This window comes from Ixodes scapularis, unplaced genomic scaffold, assembly GCF_016920785.2.
Source record: "Ixodes scapularis isolate PalLabHiFi unplaced genomic scaffold, ASM1692078v2 PGA_scaffold13__105_contigs__length_92229423, whole genome shotgun sequence".
Lineage (NCBI taxonomy): Eukaryota > Metazoa > Arthropoda > Arachnida > Ixodida > Ixodidae > Ixodes > Ixodes scapularis.
In genome coordinates, this window is record NW_024609839.1 from 49,374,243 (window position 1) to 49,401,007 (window position 26,765).

At 45.0% G+C, this 26,765-nt stretch overlaps 1 protein-coding gene across 1 annotated transcript; it reads left to right on the forward strand.

Annotated features, from left to right (window-relative positions):
- On the forward strand, positions 1 to 26,765 carry LOC115319212 (cytochrome P450 2J6-like). The gene is made up of 9 exons (XM_040213380.2): positions 1 to 275; positions 3,905 to 4,131; positions 5,907 to 6,031; positions 7,252 to 7,358; positions 9,144 to 9,445; positions 9,689 to 9,801; positions 15,652 to 15,910; positions 21,352 to 21,542; positions 26,529 to 26,765. Exons 1-9 carry the CDS (start codon positions 240 to 242, stop codon positions 26,705 to 26,707), a joined length of 1,539 nt encoding a protein of 512 aa, XP_040069314.2. The 5' UTR covers positions 1 to 239; the 3' UTR covers positions 26,708 to 26,765.

A 26,765-nucleotide genomic window follows, 5' to 3' on the forward strand; every position in this document is an offset into this window, starting at 1 on the left:
ACGAAAACGGATGGCTGTTCGGCGTTCAGTGATCATCGACGGTTTAGTGTAAAAGTTATTTGGCAAAAGTAGAAAGGTTATTTCATGGTCCCTTTAACAGAACTTCGCAGCGAAGCTACTCGTTTCTGATCGACGGGGTTTGAACGAAGCGGTTCTTCGAGCCAAACAGCCGTCGCAACAGAGGGCAACGACCTGTGTGATCTCAGCAACCCTCCTAGCTTTGTTTTATCGACGACGAGATGTACGAGTCCTATACACCATCTTTCGTTTGGAAGGTGAGTATTCGTCTTTTATTCGTTCTTGTTTTGTCATTGTTGTGTTTATTGCTCTTAGTTGTTTGTCTTTTTCGAGGACTATGGTTGTTTAGATTTAGGGTAGCTTGCTGTGTTACATGTATAGTGTGTAGGTGTGAGACTAGATACTTAGTTTACATTGTCGTCAGAAGGGCATCACATAAACTATTTCAAGCGAAGTGAATATTAAAAAAACAAGAAAACTTGAAGTTGCTACGTCGAAATATGACACGGTCAGAAGAAAATCAATACAGTGTGTACTAAAGAAGAATTACAGTTTTTTCGTCAAGTATTACCGCACCAACGTTACATTCCAGTGACGTCAATCAAACAGTGTCAAAAATGCATCGTCACGGTGCTAGTCATCCTTGTTTGAAACTCTTGGTGGAAAAGCGGGTCCCGTTTCCGGTAGCCGGCGGCATTCATCTCTATGTGTTCGTGGAGATCGTCGGCCACCATTTTCCCATTTAAAAGATTCAAAAGTAACCTTTAAATCATATATAAGCTCTAAAACATTGGAATTTGGTCTCGACCACTAGGACTACATTTTGACTTAGACTGACTGTTAGGCAATATGCTGATTATCTTTGCAACAAGAAACAAACACACCTTTGTATTCCGGGTACACCCTATACTGAATGTTTCCGAATGTGTCGTATGTTTGTAAATTTTTCGCATGGAACTGAAAAAAACATATATTGCGCGTGTTAACATCGCGACAATCAAGAGTATCTTTTTTTACTGTTCACTTTGTTTAAAGTAGTTTGTGTGCTGTAGTACTCCCTTCAAAGTAGATTGTATAAGCAGCGGAAATATTCAGTTTGTTCTCCAAGTTGAGTGTTCGCTGCGCATAAAAGAAGGATAGCAACTAGAATCGTTTTAATGCAAAAGCATTGACTGTCCTATGGAGCGAGCCGACGTCATCAGCTTCGAAGCCGTGTCAAACCGCAGCTAAACTCCCCTCTTCCAATGGAGTCAAGTGAAGCCGCGATCTGAAGTCTCCCAACTTTGAAGCCGCGCAAAAAGCCACGCAAAACGGCAGCTAAATTTACCTTTCCAAAAGGAGCGTGGTGAAGCCGATTTCTGATGGATAGGCTCCCATAGGCTGGCTCGCGTCATCAAGGATCGAGGCTCCTATAGGCTCTTGCGCGGCGTAGTTCCAAAAAAAGCCACCAGAAAAGCCCTCTGCATGGCGGCGCAGCGCACGCAGCGGCCCGGCCGCCGGTAAGAGGGATCGGTGGCGGGAGAGCCCGCCCGGGCAGACTCCGGAGAGGTCGAACGGCCGAGCTCAGCGCATCGCGGCCACTTCACGAGAGCGCGCGCTCGGCCGTCGGCCGGCGAAGCGTGGCTGTTCCCGCCATTATGCCGCAGACGAACTAAGCGAGCGGAAGAACGACATTCATGCTTTTGCATTCGCAAATTGTAAGACGTATTTGTTTTTTTCCTATGAAGAGTCAAGTGAAGTGAGACGTGTGTGTTTGTCCCTTGTCTCCTTTGTTGTCCGTTCGTCTCCGGCTAAAATCAAGACCTCGTACAAATCTATCAGGTCGCTAATATTATCAGCTGTTATGTCCACGTGCTTTGGGGAGAAACATTTGTACCCCAAATTAAACTTTAGACACGCGATGAAATGTCGTTCGGCGTTACAATTGTCGAACATGTCTGTCCGCAATAAAACCAATATTATCTGGTCATGTTCGCAAAGGCGGTTTAACCGTAGCCATCAGCCTTTCACTGGAAGATTATATTGAGAAAGATTCATCTAATGTTCTTGGGATTCTTGAAAATACTCACATTTGATAAAAAAAAGTTCCTTGTTAAATGAGAATAAAAAAAATATTGCTCCAACCAAACCTTGAAAGGAAACCTGACGTTTCGAAATCATCTCAGTTTCATTCCACGGTGAACTGAACGGCCGGTTTAATGAAGCTGAGGTGTGCCAGAAAATTAGTGGCGTCTGATTTCTTGAGAACGCAGAAACAATCATCGACACAGCGCATGACACTTTGGGGCTGTTGGGGAAAGACTTCAAGAGCTCTTTGTTTGATTGTGTTCATATTGAGTGTCACCGTCGTGACTGTGACAGCTACTCCCATTGCAGTGCTACTGACATGCCTGAAAAGCTCACATTTTGAAATCAAGTATGTGCACGTGATTGGCACAGAGAGAAATATCCGAGAATGCTTTTGTAGGACTCGAGGCGAATCCAACAGACGTCTGGAAAAACACGAAAACTTGAAAGGATAAAACATCGAGGACGGGGACAGGACTTCCTCCATTGAAGTCCTGTTTTCGTCCCTGTCCTCGGAGTGTTTTCCTTTCAGATGAAAGAAGTCATGTTTCCGTTCCCGTCTTCGGTGTTTTATCCTTCCAAGTTTTCGTATCTATTCACCAACACGCCCTTTTTCAATTATTACAGGAAACCTAAACAGGTCCATAAGCACCTTGCCCGCTTTGTACGCGCATGACCTCCGCGACTTCACGAGAAAGTTGAAGAGATGACCGTCTCCATAAAAACAAAACAGATTTTTCATAATTTTATTTGCATATTTCATATGAAAGGGGACGTAAGGAGCTGCTGCCCTTCGGCGTGCTTTCAGTCACACTGAAAAAAAAAAGAAAACGAACTGGATTTGAAACGTAGGGTTTTCTTGCAAGATATGTTTGAAGCTATAACTTCTTTTTATTTTAATACGTAACTTTATATTGTAATATTCATATACTTCATATTGAAAGGCAAACTATATGTCAAATGTGGTATTCGATGAGAACTTGGAACATTTTGGGGAGCAAATAGATTAAAGCTTCGAATGCATTTAAAACGAACTCCCTAATCCCAGGAATGGATTCGTCCGTCAATCTGTCCGTTCTCTCGTCCGTGCGATTCCCCGCTAAATTTAGCAGGGAGACTGGTATCAGTATCAAGTCAGGTTACGCCACGGCCTCAGATTGTGATGTCGTGGCACGTGACAGTGCTTCCTGGTATCAAATCACGGGGCACCGTGACGTCCAATTGCCCCCAAATTTCCACGGGGAAATTGAGGTCACACGACCTGACTACATGTGACGTCAGATCATGTGACGTCAAAAGTCACATCCAGTGACCACGTCATCTAGCCTCACGTCACGTGACGTCAATTTTCAAGCTGAATATCGGGAGAAATAGTGCCAGGTTACGTCATAGTATCGTGGGACATCACTTAAAGCCGTATCGTCAATTTCACCGTTAATTTTAGTGATGAAATTAACGTCACGCATCTTAACGTCATGTGACGTCAGGTCAAGTCACACGATGACGTCACGCCATGTGTCCTCAAATCAAGTGAAGTTGGTTCCGAGACACCGTGACGTCTAGGCGTCCAGTCCTGGTCTCTCCTGATGCCAGGTCACGTGACGTTATGTTCGGCGCTGAATTTATCGCCGATATATATAAACAATATGCGCTTCACTCACAAACGAGTTTCAACGATCGCTGCTCGAATACTCCTTTTCACGGAATGCAGAAATTGAAAAGTATAGGTTGGCGGTAATTTCTTTCTTCTTCCGTGCATTTGGGCATCCTAACACTTAGCGCTTCCGTGTTTGTTCTTTTTTCTTTTTTTTTATTGAAGGTTTTTCGCGAGGAAAATTCCTCTTTGGCAACAGACATCGCTCTTGGACTGGTGATAACGCTGGTCATCGCAGCGCTGTGCCTCAAAAAGGGGAAGGCGAGGATTCAGGACAGGCCGCTACCTCCGGGACCGACTGGTGTCCCTGTCCTAGGTTACCTGCCATTTCTCGGATCCAGTCCCCAGGTTACCTACAAGAAACTCGCGGAAAAATACGGACCCATCATCAGGTCAGACTCACTCCCGTGTCCGCAGACCTGCTTTCTCTCTGTAGAATCTGCGCAGTTGGAGGACTGACTGTCATTACGTTGTCTGTGGTAAGCTTGATTTGGGCTGCAATTTTGGGCCCGGACGTGCAGCCAGAAATTGTTCTGCAATGCGCGGGCACACTGGCGATATGTAAAAAAAAAGACAGTCTACACACACTAGAGAGTTTTAGGAAACCGTATAGGATGGGTCCTCCGGTGCGAACTACGGATTCGCTACCGCCGGAGACCCGCACTTGCGCAGTTCGTACCAGAGGGCCCATCCTATACCGTATTGGTCCTGCAAAAACGGTTCCCTAAAACTATCTACTGTCTGAGGCGTGTTTCTTCCTTGTACGACGGCCATGTAAAATTTGTCTCACAAGATCTTTCTTCAGACATGTTTCAAGCAAATAAATGTATGAAGCAAATGTAGCTCAAACACGCTTATGGCGTGTTCGCAGATTATAGACCATTTTTAAAAGTTCATCGAGCAACATTGACGTTCGTCATTTGTTTCGGGCGCACAAAGCGCATGGTTTGGTCCGAGTCAGTGCCGAACGATTACGCGGCACCCTTTCTTCGATGTGAGCTATGCCGATTCCATGCCGAACGCTGCCGCAACACTCGTGACCGACATACATGCTCAGAGTACGCGGCCAAGAAACAATGGCGCTCTCGAATGATTGTCGCAGCGGCTACTAGATGGCACTCACGTTTGAAACCGGTCTACTCTGTCGTCGTGAGTGCAGAGGTCACCGTGCCTTTTATATGGTGTGCGAGCAGTGTGATACCGGCTTTATATTATGTGCTAACATAAGATTTCCGTTCCGACATGTCGTCGGTTCTGAGGAAAAAAAGAACAAAAAAAAAAACACCCAGTGATGTCTAGTCGACAAGACACTGCGCATTAATCTTTCAAAAAGGAGCTACAGTACTGGCCTTTGTTGCGAGAGAACTGCAACTTTCGCCTCGACTTCACGCGTGCGCAAGTGAGCATGAGCAACAAAACACGCGGACAAACGGTCTCAATTTACATCGGTTAAATTAGGTCCTGTTGCAGTGTGAACGCTGCTAAGAAAAGACCAATTTCATCGAAAGCAACGAGAAAATGAAAACAGTAATTATAATATTACTTATTCGTACCTAAATATCCCATTGTAGTGTGAATAAGACTCTGATGCGAAGTTACAACTAAAATAGCCGGTACAAAAGGATGTTTTGCACTTAGACGAATATTAAAGCAGCTACTTATAGACCATAATTCACACCTCGTGGCAAATTGTGCTTGGGTTCGTCGCTTGACAATTTTGTTTCATTCTTCTCGTTAGGTTATGCTGCGGGCTGCCTGATAAGTTACCCAAGGACAGTAAAATTATTCGGGCACTGCACAAGGTGCCATCGTCTAGAATCAAGTAACTGCAGCTAGATGCCACAGCCGGAAGCTGCAGCTAGGAAATGCAGCAAGGAACTACACGAAACTACGGCAAGAAACAACATCAAGAACCCACAGCAACATGTGAATGCAGGGGGCGAAGTCCAGTCATGTAACAATAGAATGTTTTCAAAAGTGCGCGCCATTTCAGAAGTCGCTACACGGAAAATGGTCGCTCATTTTCGATGTCGTGTAAACATGCTGTCGCTTACTGACTCCGGTCGAAAATACTATTCACGTGTTGTATAGTGACATGAAGAAATTGAGACCACGAAATGAAAGGTTTTTTCGAAACTAAAATCACCCTCTATCTATGCTGTTACAGAGTCAAACTGGGATCGGAAGATGTCGTTGTGCTGAATGACCTGGACTCGATCAAAGAAGGACTGAACAAAGACGACTGCTTGGCCCGTCCTTCACATTTCCTTTTGAAAACCGTCGGAATTGATGGTGAGTTCGTTGGACGTAACCGAAGAGGTCATGACTGGTTTTCATTCTTGTTTAGTCTTAAATGGGTTAACCATTGCTGAAATACATTATTGGTTTTGTAAAATCTATAAGCAGTATTGTAAGCGTTACCGAAAATGTAACGAAATACGTTACTTGCAAATGGAAGTAATGCGCTCCCGACCTACGTTACATAAAAGAATAAAAGGAACACGTTACGGTTACCGTTACCCTTAAAAGGTAAGGCACGTCACTTTTGCATTACTTTTTATATTATGAATTAATAGATTTTACTCTCTGACGTTACAGGTATACACACGCGTCATATTTTAAGAAACATTATGTCAATACAGAAGTTAAACATCTTATCTCATATTTTTTACGCTTACGCTTTTTACGCTTATTACCTTTTCTTTTTTACGCTTCCCCCTAAAAACTCACTAAAAAAAACTCAAAAGACGCGAAATTTGTGTGACTTGGCACCTAGAAACACGCAACAAATTTAAGTTTTATTTAAATCTTGAGAAGAATATGTAACGAGTAACTTAACTACGTTACACGTTACTTTAAATAAGTGAAATGAGTACGTTACCCGTTACCATTTTTAAAATGTAACGAGCACGTTACTACGTTTTTGTAATAAGTAACGTGTCAGCGGTAATGCCGTTACTTGTAACGTGTTGCCGCCGACACTGCGCATAAGACGATAAGACCCATTGGATGTCCGCGGCAGCTCGGTCGCAACGGATGATTTTCTGATCAGCAATGGGCTGACGTATTGACACAGCAAACAGCCGGACATTACGCAGATCTATCTTAGTTTCTTGCTAATTGCTTGACCGCCTTTATCGAGAGAAATTGATCTAAACTACATGGTAGGTGCTCTAATTAAAAGTATGAGCGTTGCTCAAATTCGGGCATATACGGGGCTACTTAATTTCGGCCTTGAAGTGCATTTCTTGTTGATGCGCTGAGTTTAGTTGGGTAGTCAATGAAAGTGATAGAAACAACACAGTGATAAATTTTGGGCTTTGTTTTCAAGGCTTAGAGAGTTTGCTGACAATAATAGTGCGTGGAAACTATTTCTTACGTGCCATCATTCTATTGAGTTCACCTTGAAAGTGCTAAATTAAGGTTAATTTATTTTGAATGCAGCGAGCCTTGAAAACGTTTACCCTTAGTACTTTTCATGTGTGAAAATAATAACTTCAACAATCTTACAGGAATTGCAACAATGAATGGACACGCATGGGTCGACAACCGCAGGTTCTGCATGCACGTATTACGAGACCTTGGATTCGGAAAGAAGAGCATGGAAGAACATATAAAGGTGCAATACATTTTGGTGTATGAAATAGAACAAAGTCCAATCAACACCCATTAAACAAAAGAAGAAGAAAAAAAACGGGAAGTCTCAGTAGCCGTGTTGCAGAGCTTTGTTATTTTGTCCTGTGAAGCGAACTAGAGTTCGATCGCCTATCCTGCGCTATCATGCGGTACCGTAGAATAAGCTTGAAAGGTCAAGATCTCTTTCGGAAAAGAGTTGGTATCTCCCACATGCTTCTCAAGAAACAATGTCGCACTTCTCAATCCTATTAGAAAATCTTGAAGAGGCCATCACTATTTCTCAGGAATTCCCGATAGGTTTAAGAAAGCTTTTTGGTAGGGTGATACAGCTTTGCAGATTTGGAGCGCACTGTATATTTTTATTATGCCTCCAAAGCACTTATTTGAGTCCGTCTTTACGCCGCTATGGCGACGTGCATTGGCAAGAATACTCTTGCTTGAAGCAGGAGGTTCGCAACTCTTAGAGACCGCAGCAAATATCCACTTTGAAAAGAAGGTGCGACGAAATGACACCTAGTCGGTTGGCGCTTAGCTTTGTTAAAAAGCAAAGTCCACCGAGTACACTATCAAATGAAATGCGAACAGTGGGGCACTTCCAGCGTAACACCGGCACAGCGTGGAAGCTTGGGTTGTGCTGGGCGAGGTTCGAACACATCAGAGTAGGACGCTCCCTCTCGCAGCGCACTACTGTCCATTTCACAGTTTTGTCAGTTTCCAGAAGCTTCCAGGAGGCGCAGCATTGTCGACAGACGTGCGCTCCAGTGCTCGCATTTCACCCGAACACGATAGCACACGTCGTATCGTTGTAAACTTAACATTGTTTTTAAAACAAATGCAGAGTTCAACCCGAAAAAAAAAAAACTTTCTGCGTGACGTGCTGAAACTTGATATGTTTCAAGCTCCATAGTACCTGCATAAACAAAAATTTGCCTACCAACCCTAATTAAGGAGTATAATTGTTGGTGAAGCGCGCCAAAAGACGGTAATAGCAAATTACGAGCTTACAGGACCCAATAAATTATTACTCCAGCCAAGATCACTTCTGCCTAACAATACAGCCATTCACGCAGAGTAAAATTACAGTGTTGCATCGTGTTCTTTTTTTTTTTTTTGCGCTTCCTTTTATTGAATGGAGCAGGCGATGGCACACGTTCAGCAGACAACGAAAGTGTCTGTCGTTTCTCCCGCGGAAAACAGGAGAGGAGGAGGGAGTAGGGGGTAGGAGGGCTTAAGACAAAAGCCAACCAATCTGAGTGACAAGTGTCAAGGGCAGATTAAGTGCGCTGCCGTGGAGAAGATGATGTTGGGGCACAACTTGGCAGAAAGCGGAGTGGGGCCACCTTTGACGGTGGGGCTATTCCGTCTTCAAATTCAGCTCTAGAAACAACAGACAAAAACAGTTTTTTTTCACATCGTTTAACTAGGACGGTTGTTTAATCATTGAAGCATTCAAAGCTTGATCTAAACACTCATTGCAAATTTACACCCGGTGCTCCACTGAGGCAGGTGGCATAAAACTCAAGTTCACGGGTGCTGAATTGTTTAAATACCGAGTTTTGTGGACAACACGCAATAGCCACCAATAGTAACCGAAGTTCTCAAAAGAGAAGACGATGTCGAACAAGTATTGCGTTCCACCCTTTCCGAGTGATTTTGATTATATAATGTGGTACTTTGATCTTAGTAACTGCTTTGGCTAAATATGTCATGTGTTCTAAAACTTGGTTACATTCACCGGTCTTTTGTTTTTGCATCTTGGCGACAACAGGAGGAGATCGCTGAACTCTACGATGTCCTGAGATCCTGGAACGGAGCACCGGGGAAAATAAAAAATGTGATTACGTCGAGTGTCTCTAACAACATAACTGCACTGGTATTTGGAGAACGTTTCAGCTACGATGATCCCAGGCGGATGTTCCTCGACAAAGGAGCAAGTACAGTTTCGCGCCAGGCTAACGTCACATCAGCCTTGAACTTCTTACCCGACTTGCGCAAGCTACTCTCCTACCTTCCATCGTCCAAATCCAGTATCGTCCGTGTGCACGCGGACAGCATGCTTGAGTTTATCAGGCGAGTATATATCTGTCCCACGCTCATAACCCAGGAAAAAAATGAACAATCAGGGAGCTGTGAACGCGCGCGTGGCCTCTGATACGTTGAAGAGGAGGGCAAGTGCGCATGCTCAAAACATGCTCCACAGCATGAGTACAGCCTCGTCGTTTCTGCAGTTAACTTTATATTTCTAAAATTTGCCCAGAATAGTATCACCCTGAGTTCTCAAATAAAATAAGGCACCCTAATTTTTACTTCCAGAAAAGAGGTCGACCAACGTTCGAAGACGCTAAGTCCAGACGTGAATAGAGACTTTATGGATGCTTACCTAAAGAAGATAAACGAGGGTAACGGAGCTAGCTCAAGCTTCAATCGTGAGTTCATTTTTACTTGCGTAATTGTCATGGACAACTCATAAAGCCACTGAAAACAAAAACCTTTTTTTTAACAGTCTGGGAGGGACACGTGGGACAAAATATAAATTTACGCGAAAAACATTTTTTTTTTTTTAGCTGCGTAGAAATCTGGGCGAAAATCTTTCCGCCGGCAGACCATATGAAACGCCACCCACTCTACGCTTTTGTGCGATGGCCGCTCCAAGTAATATTTTGTTAAGACTCGTGATGTGCTCGTATACATATATGGGGCAGGCAGTACCTCCATAATCAAGAGACGCAGGAAGGAGGAGGAGAGAGGAGGAGGAAACGTGGAGGAGGAAGAGAGGGAAGAGACGAGAATCATGGGAGGAATAGAAGAGAAGGAGAGGGTACGAATGAGGAGGAGGGGCATACCGTCCCCTCCGTACCCTCCCCTCCTCAAGAGCTGCGCTCTAATACGGCATTACAGGGAGTTGTAAACGTCTTTCATTTTTTATTAGGGGACGTAGCGAATAGACAATGTGCTAAGAATTCTCAATTAGACTCAACATTGAAAAGTTGTAGGTAGAATAAATATGCAATTTAAACTGTGCTGAAATGTCTGCGCCTTGCCATAAAAAAAAAAAAAAATAAAGTGTCTGTGTAGCCTAGGAGATTCTGCTTCTGCGATCGCACGAGATGGTCGCAGGATGACTAGCTCCGATGGAGCGGTGACAGCGGCCCTTGCCGGCCGTGGTTCCTTGTCTTTTGCTGGCACTTCTACGGAAGAGTACACGATTGTCCTGTCTGATGTACCCGCTGGGCAAACATGTTTAAACTCGGCGCTGCTTCACCGCGACCTCAAGTGGCGTCTCTATCGAATAGAAGACTCTTTCCGGGAACTGAAGCCAATCACTGTGTTGTTTCATATTGCCTCGTTAGGCGCGTATAAGATGAACTATGTTTGGATGGCCAAGCTTTGAACTCCAGACGCCGAGGAACGAGTGCTGAAGGCGAAGGTAATGAGCGTGAAAAATCTGCGGTGCGTCATAATCGACCCGTGTTCCACTGGAGTGCGCCGTTGTGCGCACTAGGTCCCCTTCCACGTCCCTGATGACGCGGTGAGTAAACTGTTCGAGTCTTATGGCAAAGTTGTCGAAGTCGCGTCGAAGGATTCAAGGCCATCGAGTCGACCACGTGCACCGTCCGAATTACACTGAAGACCGGCGTCACGCCGCACAGTATGCTGCGCCGGCGGAGGCTCCGCGGAGCCAACGTCCTCTCCGTCATCCCAGGACGCGCGCTGGTCTGTCTGCGCTGTAACCGCGGCGGGCACATCAGACGCGACTGCCGTTTACCGAAGTGCTCGGAATGCAACCGCTTTGGACAGGACAGAGACGAGTGCGTCAAGACCTATGCCCGTGTCACCGGCGGAACTGAGACGGACGAGTTGTCACCGCTGACCATGGCGGTTGAAGAAGCAGAGCTGGCCCTCCGAGGACTGCAGCGCGACGCACAACCGGCCGTCTGCTGAGCAACATGGACTCCCTGGCGGAGACGACGCCTCACCGCAAGTCACCGCGGCCGAAGACTTCGAGAAGTCTACACTTGCTGTGCCTGTGCAACACCCTGGTGCTTCGACCCGTGAGATGACATCGACCGATGCCTTTCGGTTCTACCGACCGCCTGTCCGCCGTTGGCGGAGAACGCTCCCGAACACAGCCTCGTCGTGGACCAGACCAAAGACTCCGTCAAGCGCGGCCTGGAGGACGCGCCCTTGGCTCCCGGCACGACCCCCGACCCCAACCCTTTAGATGGTGATAGAAAAAAACAGGAGGGGACGCGTTAAGGAGGTGCCTTTCAAGCTCGCAGACGGAAGGCCGCGACACGACAATCATTAAGGTGGGAACGCCTGGTTTCGATGGCTTCGAAAGATCGTGAAGGCGAGTGCCGCGTAGTGACTCTACTATTTTTACGCTCGATACAGCCATCAAAGTAGCAGCGCTAAATGTTCGCGGTCTTAGCTCACGTAAGAACAGTCCCAAGTACAACGTTTTCTATTTAAGGAGAGACCCGATTTCTTAGCGGTGCAAGAAACCAAGATGGTTGATGAGAAGCAGGTGGCCAAAGCACTGAAACCTTCTTTACTTACGTACGAGTGTGCGTTACCTATTGTTTCGGCTTTTTGAGAGGTTGTTTTTTGTTCTTACGGGAAGTCCTTGCCCTTGTCGGAGCTGAACGTCACGACCGACGGAAGGGCGATTCATTCTGTTTTCCCCCAGCAAGGTAAAAGACCGGGTTTCTATTTTCTTTGGCGTACGCCGTTTCGTAGAATGCGATAGGACCGTTGTGCTTGTATGCAGTTTTAACTGCGTCGTGACCGCAGTTGATAGGTCGCCGTACCAGCGGCGAGCAGATAGAAGTGTTCCCATCTTGAGCGAGCTCCTCGAGGATTTTGATTTGGTAGAGGCCGGAACCGTGAGGGAAAAAAACGCCGAAGACTCGTTTCACACACTTCCAAGCAAACTCGCTCGCGCTATTAGATCGAGTGTACGTGTTGCCTTCAGTAGCAACCATGCTGTGGAGTTACCACGTCACGCCTGTTTTTTTTCGGTTCATTGTTTGGTATGAACAACTATAGGTCACAGGGCGCCACTGAAGCTCTTTAACTGGAAACTTTGGAAACTTAACTTAAAGCTGCTGAGTGATGAAACATTCTAACGCTCTGTTCACACATTTGCAGCGGAGTAGAGCGGAGAGAAACGAGACCGGTTTTAAGCCTCTTGCGACGGCTCAGGTCCCATTCGGCTGCGTTCGGTCGTTCTCGGTCGTATTCGGCAGCAAGTGTGTGAACGGGCCTTTAGAAGCTGTAGACAGCATTTTTCAAAGTGCGCGTGAACAAACCGGGGACGACGTCTTTGAGACACGGGAACACCTAAAACAAGAGTTTAAAATGACAGCTGTAAAAAAAGTCGTCAATTTTAGCATTTGAAGCTCGACGCGATGAAAGCAGCTTAAACGCCGACTCGACACTACTGTCGAGAGCTGAGTGTGGGAATCCTGGCGTTTGTCCTAAAGATCTGGAAGGAGTTAAGGAGCGCTTAAACGAGCTGCACCTCGAAGGGTACCTGGGTGCCGTAGTTTAGTGCGCTCGGAAAAGTATTTGTCAGGCGAGCAACCTACGAGGCGCGCCTTGTCTGATGAGAAGTATTCTTTTGTAACGAGATTGGGTAAATCGAGAACCGGGGACCTACAATCGAAAAAGCTTTCGTAGAGCGCTATCACCAGCTCTTCGACAGCCATGTCGAAGGAAGGAAGTACCCCGCGTGCGAGAGGCTACTGGAGTTTCTTCCTCAGCTTGACCGAGAGGAGCAGGAAAGGCTCGAGGATGCTATCACCACACAGGAGATAGAAAGGGCCATTGACGGTCTGCCCAACTCATAGACGCCGGGCCCAGATGGTTTAGGGGCGGAGTTTTTTAAAACGTTCAAAAGCACTGTAGCCACCTTTTTGTTGCGTGTTTTTTCTGAAACTTTTAAACGTAAAATGCTACCACTTTCGTTTACACGAGCATACACAGTTTTAATCTTCAAAAGCGAGGACGTCGATAAGCTACGGAAGGTCACAGGTTACCGGCCTATAACGCTGTGTAACGTGGACTACAAGATCCTTGCAAAAATCCCAGCACAACTTATAGGTGAACACCAGACCACCAGACCTGTGGCACACAGGGCTGCTCCATGACGACAAACATTCATGTGACACGTAGTGTTTCAGAGGCATATGATGACGGCGTGGTCAAAGTTGCCATACTTCAGATTGATCTCGACAAAGCTTTCAATCGTGTGAAACACGACGTTCTTTTTGACATCCAAGAGCGAGCCAATGTTGGTTTCGATATCTTGGATGGAGCCGAAATGGCTTACGAGGACTGCACGACGAGACTTATCGTTAACAAGGAGTTAACTGAAGCAATAAGTGTTCGTTCCTTCGTCAGGCAGAGATGCGCTTTGTCGCCTTTAGTTTTCAATGTATACTTGGAGCTTTTCTGTTTGAGTGTGCTCAACAGCCAACAGTGTCGGGGATTTATTTTGGGCGGTGCTCAAGTGAAAGTTCTGAGTTACGCAGACGACGTTGCGGATTTTTCTTAGAATAAGTGGAGCGTTAACGCCGCAGTTAGTTTGGTTAAATATTTTTGTGAGACCTTGGCGTGCCACTCAATTGTTATCACGAAAACAAACGCTACTAGTCGGGTGTCGCCACCGACTTCGAAAGGCGCGATTCTCACTGGAAGATGCGTGACCTGTTCATTTCTACCCGTGCGACTGTCTGTAATGTTTTTCTTATTGCCGAATTATGGTAGGTGTTGCAAGTCATTCATATTACTTGTATGAATGTGCAAAAGTTTCATCGGGTGTTCGCAACTTTCATTTGGGAATCGTCTTCCATGGGAGCCTATGAGGCGTGATAATCTGTTTCATCGTGTGAGTAACGTTGGACTAGGGTTATTGAATTTGTTTGTGCGACAGTTGGTGTCACGTTTTTTTTTTTTTTCCTACGGGATTGCGAGCCCATACCCCTTCATGCCCGCGTTCATCCAAACAAAATTGTCACCTCAATTGCCACGTTCCTTGTGTTATCCTGTGGCGGCGAGCCATTACGACCTTTCGGGTTCCAGAAAGAGGTTGTTGATGGCCTGCATTTTTTTACCTCGCGGTTTTCGTTGGACTACCTGTCTGCGGTATGCAAGAAAACGCTAAAACCTGACTTGTTATTAAGTCTGTTTCCAGTGCCTTGCAACGAGGGCCGTCATGTACTGAAACAGGTGAAAAAATATGTGCATTGACCCTTCAGTAAAGACTTTTTTCTTTGAATTGCATTACAATATTTTATCTACGAAAGCTTGGCTTAAGGAAAAGGGTGTAGATGTGCCATGGCCGGGTGGTGTGCCGGTTGTGTAAACAACCAGAGGCCATCGAGCGCGCTTTCGTATTCTGGTGAGATGGAATTTGTTTTTGGGATGTCCTCTAACGTACGTTGAAAAAGGAGTTCTGCATTAGCCCATCTAGCATACGTTGCTTTAATGTTACGAATGATGACTGTGTTCTATATGACATTTTTTTCTTTAACGCTGCGTAGCATTTGGCGGTCCCGCATGGCAGTTCGGCATGCGGACCCCAGTGCCAAAGAAGTACCCTTCTATTTGTTTTCACTCGTAAAACAGGTAGAAAGTGTTTTTGCCACACGCGAGTCTAGGCCAGAGTGGCTGGGCTTGCGCAAAGGGCTACTCTAAATGCGGGCTTTTAATACGCACTGCAAAAGCCTTGTGGGGCATTTTTAACTGGTATTGACCTTAATTGTTACTTGTTATTGTAATGAAGGCGAAACAAAGTGTGTCTGTAGCCTTGTAGGTAGCGTGTCTGGCCGCGACTGAAAGGTCGTGGGTTCGAATCCCGGTTCCGCGTAAACTTCATTGAATTATCTTTCCACAGGGCAAATTATTTACTTTATGAAGTGAAATCATGTGAGAAATACATGTCATGTGCAAACCATACTCATTCCATGCAAAACGCATTGCAGATATGCCTTGTGTTTTTTCTTTATATTCCTGCACGAGGTCATGTGGCTGTGACTTCATGACCCTACCGACCAATCGGGATTTTCCCATCCGTCACCGACTCCGCCGCCGACGCCGGCTTTTCTGCGACACAAGCTTCTTAAGGCTCTAGCTTTGAAACTTACTCGTAATAGGCCCCCCCCCCCCCCCCCCCCGTATTTTCTAGGATGTCGTTGACTTTTATAGACTTCCCTGCTGCGATTAGAAGGAAGAATAATAGTTTCTTGTCGTTACCTTCGAACTTCTCGCAGTGCGGACTTTGATGGGCAATGCTCTGAATCTGTTCGGAGCCGGCACGAACACTGTCAGGGCCAGCATAGAGTGGAGTTTGCTCAGCTGCGCCCGTGAAACCGAAGGTGTTCAGAGGAAGCTTCAGCAAGAGGTTGACAACATCGTAGGCCGGGAACGAGCTCCCGAATGGGAGGACAGACACAGGATGCCCTACACCATGGCTTTCATCTGGGAGGTGCTTCGTTGGAGGACACCGACTCCGCTGGGACCCGTCAGATTGTAAGTCTGGGATATAAGACAAAAAATATATTAAGAAAAACAAGGAGGCCATGCAACTTACGTTGGAGACTGCCGATAGTCGTGGTTAAAGCTGCTTTATTTTCTGCAGTATCGTGTATTTCATTGGTAGGTGGGGGTTATATCTGTTTCCGCTACACTGTTAGCAAAAATAACACGCCCAGACGTGTAAACCGTTGTCCCATAGCGGACACGTCGAAACGTGTTCGTTTTACACGAGGCCATCTGTGTTTTTCGTCTACACATGAGGTGCTGTGTAAACTTAACACGCTACACCGTGTCTGCCTTCCGCAAAACCGTTTCGAGCGTGTTCCTTATGAAACATGGCGGCCAGCGGCCGAGAACAGGCGAGAGACGAGCCCAGCGAACCGCGCGCCTTTCAGCCGAATTGAGAGCACACAGGGCGCGTTAGTTCTCGTTCGATGTCTTTTATACACAGAAAAGTCTCCAAGCGGCGTACGTAGCTACTTGCAAAGGAACGTACGTGCGTTGTCGGTGGTCGGCGGCGTCGGTAGCTTCAACGAGCCGCTAGACAACAACAAAAAAAAAATACGAATGCCGAACTTACATGGATAAATAACTTGAGCAAACTATTTAGAATCGGGCGGTAACTTGCGCCACCTATCGAGATTTCTAGCAGCCTGTTCTTTAAATAAAAAGACGAGTCTGTTAACACTACGAACGACCACGACTGCCACGACTACACAGCAACCCTACATACAACGCAGGCAACACAGCACACAGTTACACAGCACCGACATGTACACAAACACAACAACCGACACTACGCCCGACACTTCCTACTCGTTATCCAATTCTCCCCGCGGCGTATATAAGCTTGACATGTGCGGGTGAGCTCTTTGGTCGCTGACCATTACAGATTTATAGAAGAATACACAAAACACGGCGCAATGGACAGCCGTGTGTTAGAACTGTTTGCATTTAAAATGTATGGAGGCCAAATCTATAATGTTAGTCCGTTGCAATAAATAACGATATGTTAACAATAAATCTTAAACCGGTCATGAAAAAGTTCAAATTTTTGTTATTTTCTTGCTTGACCAGTGTTATGAGTAGTCTGACTAGCTTGAATCAGATAGGAAAACAAATTATTGGGATTTTGTCATTACGTATACAATAATAAATGAAAATGATCCTTGCGCAAAGCATTTTTTATATATTTTTGTGAAGGACATCCGGACATCCGCCCAACACTTCACTTCCGCTAGTTGCAGCAGTTGCAGTACGGGAGCAGACGCCTTCACTTTTGGGGCATTTTGATGCGGTTTGTTGTCGTACGTCGTGTCGGTGTCGAGAAGAGCGGTGGGGCTTGGGAGTTTGTGACCGGTGTTATTCGTGAACACTGGTGTGGGGCGCTGATGCGTCTTTTTTTTTTTTTATACTGCCACCACCCCGAACTTTGAAGATACACGGGCCCGCAGCAGTGCATTATGCTGAATCGCGAGCTCCTTCTCTGTTGACGTCGCTTTCCTGGTACCACTCGTGGATACTGTAAGCGTTTAAACAGTGTGCACCGTCTCGCCTACATCCCCGGTGACGTACTCGACCTGTTGAAACTTATTGCTTCCGTCATTTTAGAGTACGCAAGGCAGTTATCTCGTTGGTCTGGTTTCGGTTATAAAAGCAAGGCAAAACGCTCGTAGTTCCCGCCCTCAGTACACGTTGGACATCTTCCACACTTTGACACCGGATAACTGAATGAACGAGGATTTACCTTCACTTCCGAGGTTACTCTCGCCGCTTCCTCACCGTTGAGCAGCTGGATGAGCTGGCGACAAGCCGCGGATGAAAGGCTTGAGCATCAACAGCCCAAGCGCACTCGGTGCGGATGCGGGCGACGTGGGTTTCTGTCAACCGGGAGGCCAGCACAAACCGTGACCGTTCCAGCTCTTCGTCATGACACGGTGTTGCAGAGAGCAGGGTAAAATACAGCTACACGGATTCCCGAAGCAAACGACTGCTATCTTTAATCTTGGCTTGTGATTGCGCCTTTGTAGTAGATAATCTTATTCGTTTTGCTGGAGAGACGCAAACGACGGGCATAACAAAATCGCTTGCATACTCCGCATATCTCACAAAAGCATTTACCCTGTCACCTTGCGAAAAGCGCGAAACACGGAGTCCGCACCGTGCTAAGCTTCCCGTTTTTTACCTGCTTTAGAGCAGTTTGTACCTGCTAGTAGATATGCCTACTGAAACTGAAACAGGGCAGTGCCAGAGAGAAAGAGACAAAGCTGGGAAAGCTTTGCTTGCTCTCCAATTTCTCAACTCTCAAGTGATTGTACCATAATAAATGCACCAACGCGTCTTCCAAAATAAAGAAAGAGCACTACGTTCACAACATAAAAAATGGTCTCAGTACATGCATCTGTGGGCAGGTAGGAAACCTTGCCCTAATTTATTCACGCCGCATGATTGGCGCAACAAACTCGTTGCAGGACTGAATCATGTACTCGAGCGGTGTGCGTCGCTATGCAAACGCAGTCCAACACGAATCATAAAAAACGGCAGATTTAAGACAACAATCCGGAGTCCATTATTCAATTAAAACAACGTAATTTTGTTGAAAACGCCCGCTGCTCCTTACTCACGGTATGTGTCGGGATATTTCCACAGTTTGAAACGGAACGAAGGAAGATTTACTTTTAAAAACGCTCGCTGCGTCCTCCCGGACCAGCTGGACCGGATCAGCTGACGACGACGGGAATGTACCCGTTGAACCTCCACCACGCAACAAACAATTTGCGCTCCGTGTTAAAAGCGTGGTTCAAACAGACCCGGAATACAAAGCACCGCACCACACACGACGAATGTTTCAGCTCTTTTTCGCATCGCCGGGTTGCACCAAACAGAACGAGATCGCCGAAGTCAACGCCGCGCTGTCGTGAACCTTGGCTTGTGGTTGCGAACTCGTGGACCCTGTGACTCCCTTCGCTTTCAAAGCACACACGACGATTACGACTGCTAGTTCCCGTCTTCCAGGAACATCACAGGGGCACTTCTCCGGTCACGTCTTCACTATGTGCTCGCAAACTCCGAAGCTCTATGCGAAGCTTCTCGCGTCCCGTCAAACCAAAACAGTAGCGGCGCCATGCGTACTTGCCAGATTTTCTCCGGTCAAACAAAAACAACGAAAGCCAACCGGCGCTTGCTTCCAGCGTACATCGGCGTTGCGCTTGCGCCGTGGCCAGATCGCTTGCAGTTGAAGCTTGAAGCAAAAACGAAACCAACTGCAATGTCACGTGTTCACATCGAGGACACACTTTTTATATCCATTTTAACTGTTTGGAACGAATAATTAGACCCATGACTTTATTTGTGGTGTCTAAGAAACTGTTATCAGGACCCCTAAAGTAAATACAAACATGGGCGACATGAGGGAAGCCGCATTGCCATCGACCAGAAGATGGCGGCGAGCACGGTAAGCGCGGGTTTCGCCAACGTCCTGCGACATGGCGCGATTGCTTTTGGTGCATATCTGTCTCCGAGACATGTTTCTTTCAGCGGCATTTGTCTCGACGGTCCTTTCTAAGTGTGTCCCCAAGCATTCCGGTGCTTCGATAGCCGGCAATGCCGCGGTCGTCGCCGGGGGCGATGCGTGTTATCGAGGTCGGCTACACGGTTATGCGTGTATGACCGAACCAAAACATGTTTTTTACAACCTCGCATGATTTCTGAACGAATTATCCGTTACTCATCGTGTAAATTTACGGTAATTTGTGTAAATAGCGTGTTTTTCACCCCAAATATTCGCCAAATACACGGGACTTGCTAACAGTGTACTGCTCGCGTGGGATATTTAAAGGGGCCACGAAATGAAGTATAGGCTGGGATGAATGAATATAAATTCGAATTTAAATAATCGCAAATTCTTTAGCGGACAAAAAAATAGGGTAGAAAGTCAAATCCTGCTCTTCGGTACAAACATTTAAAAACATAGCGGGGTCATTCCACCCCAAACCGAACGACGAGGTGGCTTGACCTCCTCCGATCTTCACGGAAAAAATCAGAGTGCGCCATAAGTAATCGGACAAAATATTTCTTCTAAATATTTGTCTGTTTTGTGGCGGCTATTTGTTAAACTTTGAGAAAAGTGCCTTTACTGTAGAACATTTCAACATTTGTGTAATTAAGTCGAAATACGACAAAATTATTATGATATCGGAAAAAGACTTACAATATAATGCTTCTTATGTACTTTTATTATCATAATAAAATAAAATATTTTCAAATAGTTTTAGGCTTAATAAAGCTAACACACATCATGTCATATTCATTGAATTATTAAATCAACTTAAATTTTAGGCACTGATTTGAAAATTTCTTTCTGAACAGCTTTTATTTTGATTTGTTAAAAAATTACTACATCTTAGAAACTAATACTTTTTATTTAAAATATGTGAATTACGTCAGTTTTCGTAAATTGGCAATGTCTGGAGCAATAAAATTAATGTTAGCCCTCAGTCACGAACAAAACATATATATCAATATATAGCTCCAAGCCACTACAATGAAATATCAAGAATTGAGAAAGGTACTTTTTTTTAAATATAAGAAATATGTATTTTTTTTTTCGGACAATAAGACGTAATCTGGCGTGACGCTTTTGAGCAGGCAAGTTGCATGGTAGAACAAAGAATACGCGAACGCATTTCAAGTGGTGAAGACGATAATACTACGGATCGTAGCAAGCGCCCTTTACAAGTTGTTCTATTGATCTTCAGAACACTAACAGTGATGCGCTACAATAATAAAACCTTTACTTTTCATTTTCAATGGGCGCTCAGTAAAGCAGACGAAGGATCCGATGGGAGCGCCAGCTGGTATGCCGCAATCACATTAATGAGTGAAAGGAAACCGAAACTAAACTTGTGAAAATTTCTTAGAATGACATAATTGGTCAAGATCTGAGCGTTCCTTGTCCGGGATCCCAAAAACATATACATATAATAAATTTGGACGAATTCGGTTTTTACAAAGGATTAGCTTGAGCGAAGCAGGTGTTGGGGGGAAAAGCAGTAGGGCTGGGCGACGCATTGTATGATGTATTAACAGTGCAACAGCGGCTTAAACGGTTTGCTGCCTCACACCTCTTGTGTTATTTTAGATTGATACCTGTGAGGAGTGCAATTTCGTCTGCTTCTTCTGCGAGGGGGAGGGGTGACGTCAGAACGCCCTGCTCTGATTGGTTCTAGTCAAGGGATAGTGGGTAGACCTCAAGGCAGCTGGCTTTGGGGTCTGCTCACTATCCTTATAATTAGACCCGATCGGAACTCGGCGTTCTGACGTCAACACAGCCCCCTTGCAAATGAAGCAGACGAACTTACGCTCCGCTTTGCGTTTCAGTTTCCTATGAGTTTCATTAAAAAAAAATTAATATTAAGCGGCTTTTTTTTTCACAGGGCTGAACGCGATACCACTATGGGTAGTTTCAACGTTCCCGCCAAGACTGTGGTTCTGTCTAATTTCTGGGCAGTCCACCACGACCCTGAGGTGTGGGAACACCCTTTCGATTTTGACCCTACCCGATTTTTGAATGCGGATCACACTGTACTACTGCCGAAGCCAGCGGCTTTCATACCTTTCAGTACAGGTATGTCAGTACTAATTCTTAACCTTGAGCATATAAACAAGAAAAGAAATTATTTCCCAAACATTGCAACATTTTAGAGCGCAGCTCTTAGGCGCCCGTTTCCTGCTTGAGCAGCGTCGCCGTCGCCGTCGCCGTGGCCGTGGCCATCGGCGCAACCGCGCGTTGCATTATGGGACGTTTCACATTATAAGGTCACACGTGACATGACGTTTGACGGCACGAGGGTCACGAGCGACTCATGACGACACCTCGATTTCCATTATGGCTAAATTTCCCCGCTAAATTTAGCTAAACTATTTCCCTGTTAAATTAAGCGGAAAAAAATTCACCGCTAAATTTATCGGAAAAAATTTCACTGCGAAATTAAGCGTAAATATTTTTCTGCTAACTTTAGCGGAAAAATTTTCCTGCTAAATATAGCGAAACAAATTTACCACTAAATTTAGTAGGAAAATTTCCCGCTAAATTTAGCGGAATAAATTCCCCGCTAAATTTAGCGGGAAAATTTTTCCGCTAAATTTAGCGGGAAAACATCCCCGCTAGCTTTAGCGGAAAAAATTCCGCGCTAACTTTAGTGGGAAAATTTCTCGGCTAAATTTAGCGGAGAAAAATCCCCGCTAAATCAAGCGGAAAAAATACGCCGCTAAATATCGCAGAAAACGTTCCCCGCTAAATTTAGCTGGAAAATTTCCCCGCTATATATAGCCGAAAACTTTCCCCACCAAATTTAGCGGAAATACTTCCCCGCTAGATGTAGCGGAAAAATTTCCTCTATATTTAGCAGGAAAAATTCCCTCCTCTCCGTACCTTCCCCTCCTCTTCCTCAAGAGCTGCGCTCTAATTTGGTGTTACAGGGATGGTAAACGTCTTTAATTTTTTAACTGAGAATGTTTTATGTAAATACGTACATTGCGTATTTGTGTACACGGCAGATTATATAGCAATATAACGAAGATATGAACGGAACAAAAATATGCATAAAACGAAGTTATACGGATAGAGCGAGGGTAAGCATGTAGGAAAGCAAATATGTCTACTCTTACAAACTGTTTGGTGTGAAAAGCGCAAAAAAGTCGTAGGACCAGAACGACGAAACACACACACAGGGCGCTGACTTACAATTGAAAGTTCGTATGCTCGTTTCTTCGTCCTGGTCCTACGTCTTTTTTGCGCTGTTCCCACTAAACAGTATGTACCACCAACCCGCAACGACATGCCTTGCTTCTCTTACAATTCTGGTGCCGCCTTGTGGATATTGATACAAAAAAGCTCCTGATTTCGTAAATATATTTAATAAAACCTGCATTAATTTTATATAGACTCTGCTGTGGCTAAATCTGTATTATTAATACTTTTTTCTTACCCTTGCAGCAAGGAGCATGCGAATTTTACATATATACCAGCAGAGTAATCAATCAATCAATCAATCAATCTTTATTATACAGTGCCCAGGAACAACCCTGAGGTCTTGGTGCTGGTACACTAATGGATAAAAAAAAACAAAAAAAACCACTATACACAGCTCCGCAGAAAATAAGATACATTTTTAGCATAATACTAGGCGGTGCACGAGTAATTAGTGCAATGAAATAAAAACGAGGCAGTAACAGTAGAGACGGAACACAAGACCGAAGGACAACAAGTGCACCACCAGAAAACACGACATGGAGATGACGACATTCAGACATAACAGAGCAATTCAGCAATGCTCATCCTGCACGGGCAAGTTTTTAATAGAAAGGACAAACGTCCTGTAGCAAGGGTTGAAAATATCAAGTTTTACAGAGTAATGATTCAAACGCTGAGCCATTCTCACAATTGGGTTTACCGGACTAAGCGTTCTAGAAACATAAAAAGATGACAGAAGACGAGTAGGCACACGTGGGACCCTAAGGCACAGTTCAGATAACAGGCTGGGAGAATTGATGAGTCCATGCAGCGTTTTAAACAAAAATAGTAAGTCTGCGTTCTCCCGACGCCGGTGCAAGCTAAGCAAACCAACACGCTCTAACGCAGACTCATATGTTAAACAGTGAACATCCTCCTTTATGTAGCGATGTTTAAAGATAGCAACAAACTTTTTTTGCACACGCTTGATCTCCAAGGGGTGACTTTTAGAAATTCCATTCCAAACAACTGAGGCATATTCTAACTGTGACCTGGATAGCGAGCAGTATAACGTGATAAAAGCCGTCGGGTTTTTGAACTCCCTGGTTAAGCGAGAGGCAACACCCAACATTCGCAAAGACGAGTTAACCAGCCTACCAACGTGATCAGAGAAACGCAACCCAGAATCAACAATGACTCCGAGATCTTTCATTACACTTACTCGAGACAAAGTCTCTCCTTGAATATTACATGCAAAAGAGATATTGTGAGTTTTCCGAGAGAGCGTCATGACCTTGGTTTTGGACGGGTTTAAGAAAAGGTCATTTTCAGAGCACCATCGTTAGAAAGAACATGCATCTTTCTGGAGCTTAGCACAATCACGTTCAGTAACTATTTCTCGATAAATTTTTATATCGTCAACATATTGCAGGAATGAAGAATTTAAAACAGCAAAAGAGACGTCATTTACGAAAATTGTGAACAGAAGGGGTCCTAAAACAGATCCCTGAGGAACGCCAGAGCGAGTCGTGTACAACGAAGAGTTCATGTTGTTAACCCGGACATATGCCTCTCTCTCTGACAAGTAGCTTTTTAACCAGTCATGTACTGAGCCACATACTCCATAGGAGGAAAGTTTGGATAAAAGAATAATGTGATTGACTACGTCAAAAGCCTTACTTAAGTCAAAGTAGACAACGTCTAACTGACCTCTGTTACATATTACACGAGGTGCAGCAGACATAAAGCTAACAAGATTGGTAGTTGTTGATCTGCCGCTCATAAAACCATGCTGATTGGGAATTGCTAAGTTTCAAAATTTGAAAGACAGGAATTGATGAACTACCATTTCAAAGAGCTTAGAAAGTGGAGAGAGAAGAGAAATAGGTCTATAGTTACAAATATCGCCTTTTTTTCCCGACTTTAAGACTGAAACAACAGCAGCGACTTTCCACGTTTCAGGAAAGGTTCCCAACCTTAACGAGTTGTTAAATATAGAGCACAGTACCGGCGTGAATATGTCGTGATACGTTTTGAGAATCGCAGAGGGAATGCCGTCGGGCCCTACTGATAATGTTGCTCTCATTTTCTTAATACAGGATCGTACGGACTCTTCATCAACATTAATGCAACTTAACAAGTCACCAAACCCATCTAAGTGAGGCAGCGCAGGTGCAGAACGCTGCGTACTATCCCTGTAGACGGACCTAAAATGCTCAGCAAATAACTCAGGCACGGACTTCAAATCGCTCTCGTGATTATCCAGGACAATCTTCGACTCGATATGCCTCCCAGAACGTGAATTAATGTACCTCCAGAATTTCTTCGGATTATTGACAAGATCTGATTCCACTGAGCAACGATGAGCCTGGCGGTCGCGATCCAGGACCGTCTTACATTGCTTTCTGCGGTTCTTGAATTCTACCTCCCACTTTAAAAGGCCACTTTTCTTAAACTTCCTGTGAAAGAAGTCCTTTCTTTTCAGTAGTGTTTTTAGCTCACTGGAAAACCAGTTAGGAAAGCGAGATTTAGTAACTGTCCTTAACGGAATAAAAGTATCCATGGCCTTCCGAACAGTTTGCGTGAAGAGCATGACCTGGTCATTCACATCAGGCGACTCCAAGATCAATGCCCAATCAAAACTCGTGAGGTAATGATGCATCCCGACATAGTCCCCTGCCGACAGATTATATGAGGTGTGCGGCGGGGAATCACCAGAATGAGCACGAACAGAAGAATTCTCGAAAGAAAGTACTATATCAAGTGCAGGATGATATGTATCCTGAGGAACTAATGGCAGTTCACCCCGTGCTACACTCACCAACATCAGTAATAAACTTGCTTGTTTTTTTCATACACATTCAATTTGAAAAAATAATGTGGTAAAGATGGTAAAGACTAATAAAAATAATGTGGCGCAGGTACTCGACTGCAAATTTTCTGATTGACTATCTATTCGTTTTTTTAGAGCGCAGCTCCTAGGCGCCCGTTTCCGGCTTGAGCGGCGTCTGCGTCGGCGTCGCCGTCGGCGTAACTGCGCGGTTCATTATGGGTAAATTCCCCCGCTAAATTTATCGGAAAATTTTACCCGCTAAATTTAGCGGGGAAGATGTTCCACTTTTCCCAAATTTAGTTGGGAAAAGTTTCCCAACTAAATTTAGCGGGAAAAATTCTCCCGCTAAATCTAGCGGAAAAATTTCCCCGCTAAATTTAGCGGAAGAATGTCCCCGCTAAACCTAAGGGAAACGTTTGGAGGGAAAATTTTTCCGTTAGATCTAGCGGGGAAATTTTTTCGCTAGATTTAGCGGGGAAATGTCTTCCCCGCTAAATTTAGCGGGGAAGTTTTTCTGCTAACTTTAGCAGGGAAAATGTTCCGCTAAATCCGCTAATTTAGCGGAAACATTTCCCCGCTAAGTCATGCGGAAAAATTTCCCCACTAAATTTAGCGGAAAATTCTTCCTGCTGAATTTAGCGGAAACATTTCCGCGCTAAATTTAACGGAATATTTTCCCCTAAATGGGAGGCGAGCAGGAAAGTAGAAGGGGCATAGCCTCCTCTCCGTACCTTCCCCTCCTTCTCCTCAAAAGCTGCGCTCTAATTCCGCGTTACAGGGAGTTGTAAACGGCTTTAATTTTTTTTTTTTTAATTTAAAGTAAGGGATGAGAATGTTTTCACCAATTCAACCAGGAGAAGGTTACATCAAGTTTGTAGCAGAAATTATAAAGGGTAAACGTACGACAAGCGATTAACTTTGACGCCGAACGCAAGTGTTTAACTACTGCACAGAGAGGCACGCTGGACTTTTTCAAACATTTGCATTCGGGACAAATATTATCGTTTAGAGTACACGTGTACAGAGAAAATACTAACTATTTTCAGGAAGACGTATGTGCCCCGCGGAAAATCTCGCCATCATGGAGATCTTCATGTACCTGACGACGCTGGTGCAAAAGTTCACGGTGCTGCCCAAGGAAGGGGAGACAATTTCGATGGACAGTCACCAAGGATTAATCAACAGTCCCCTTCACAGCCAAGAGTTCCGATTTCTGCCAAGATGAGGAAGACATTTGCGATGGGGCTCGACGATCGTTTGCAAATTAATTTGTTCTTGGGGAT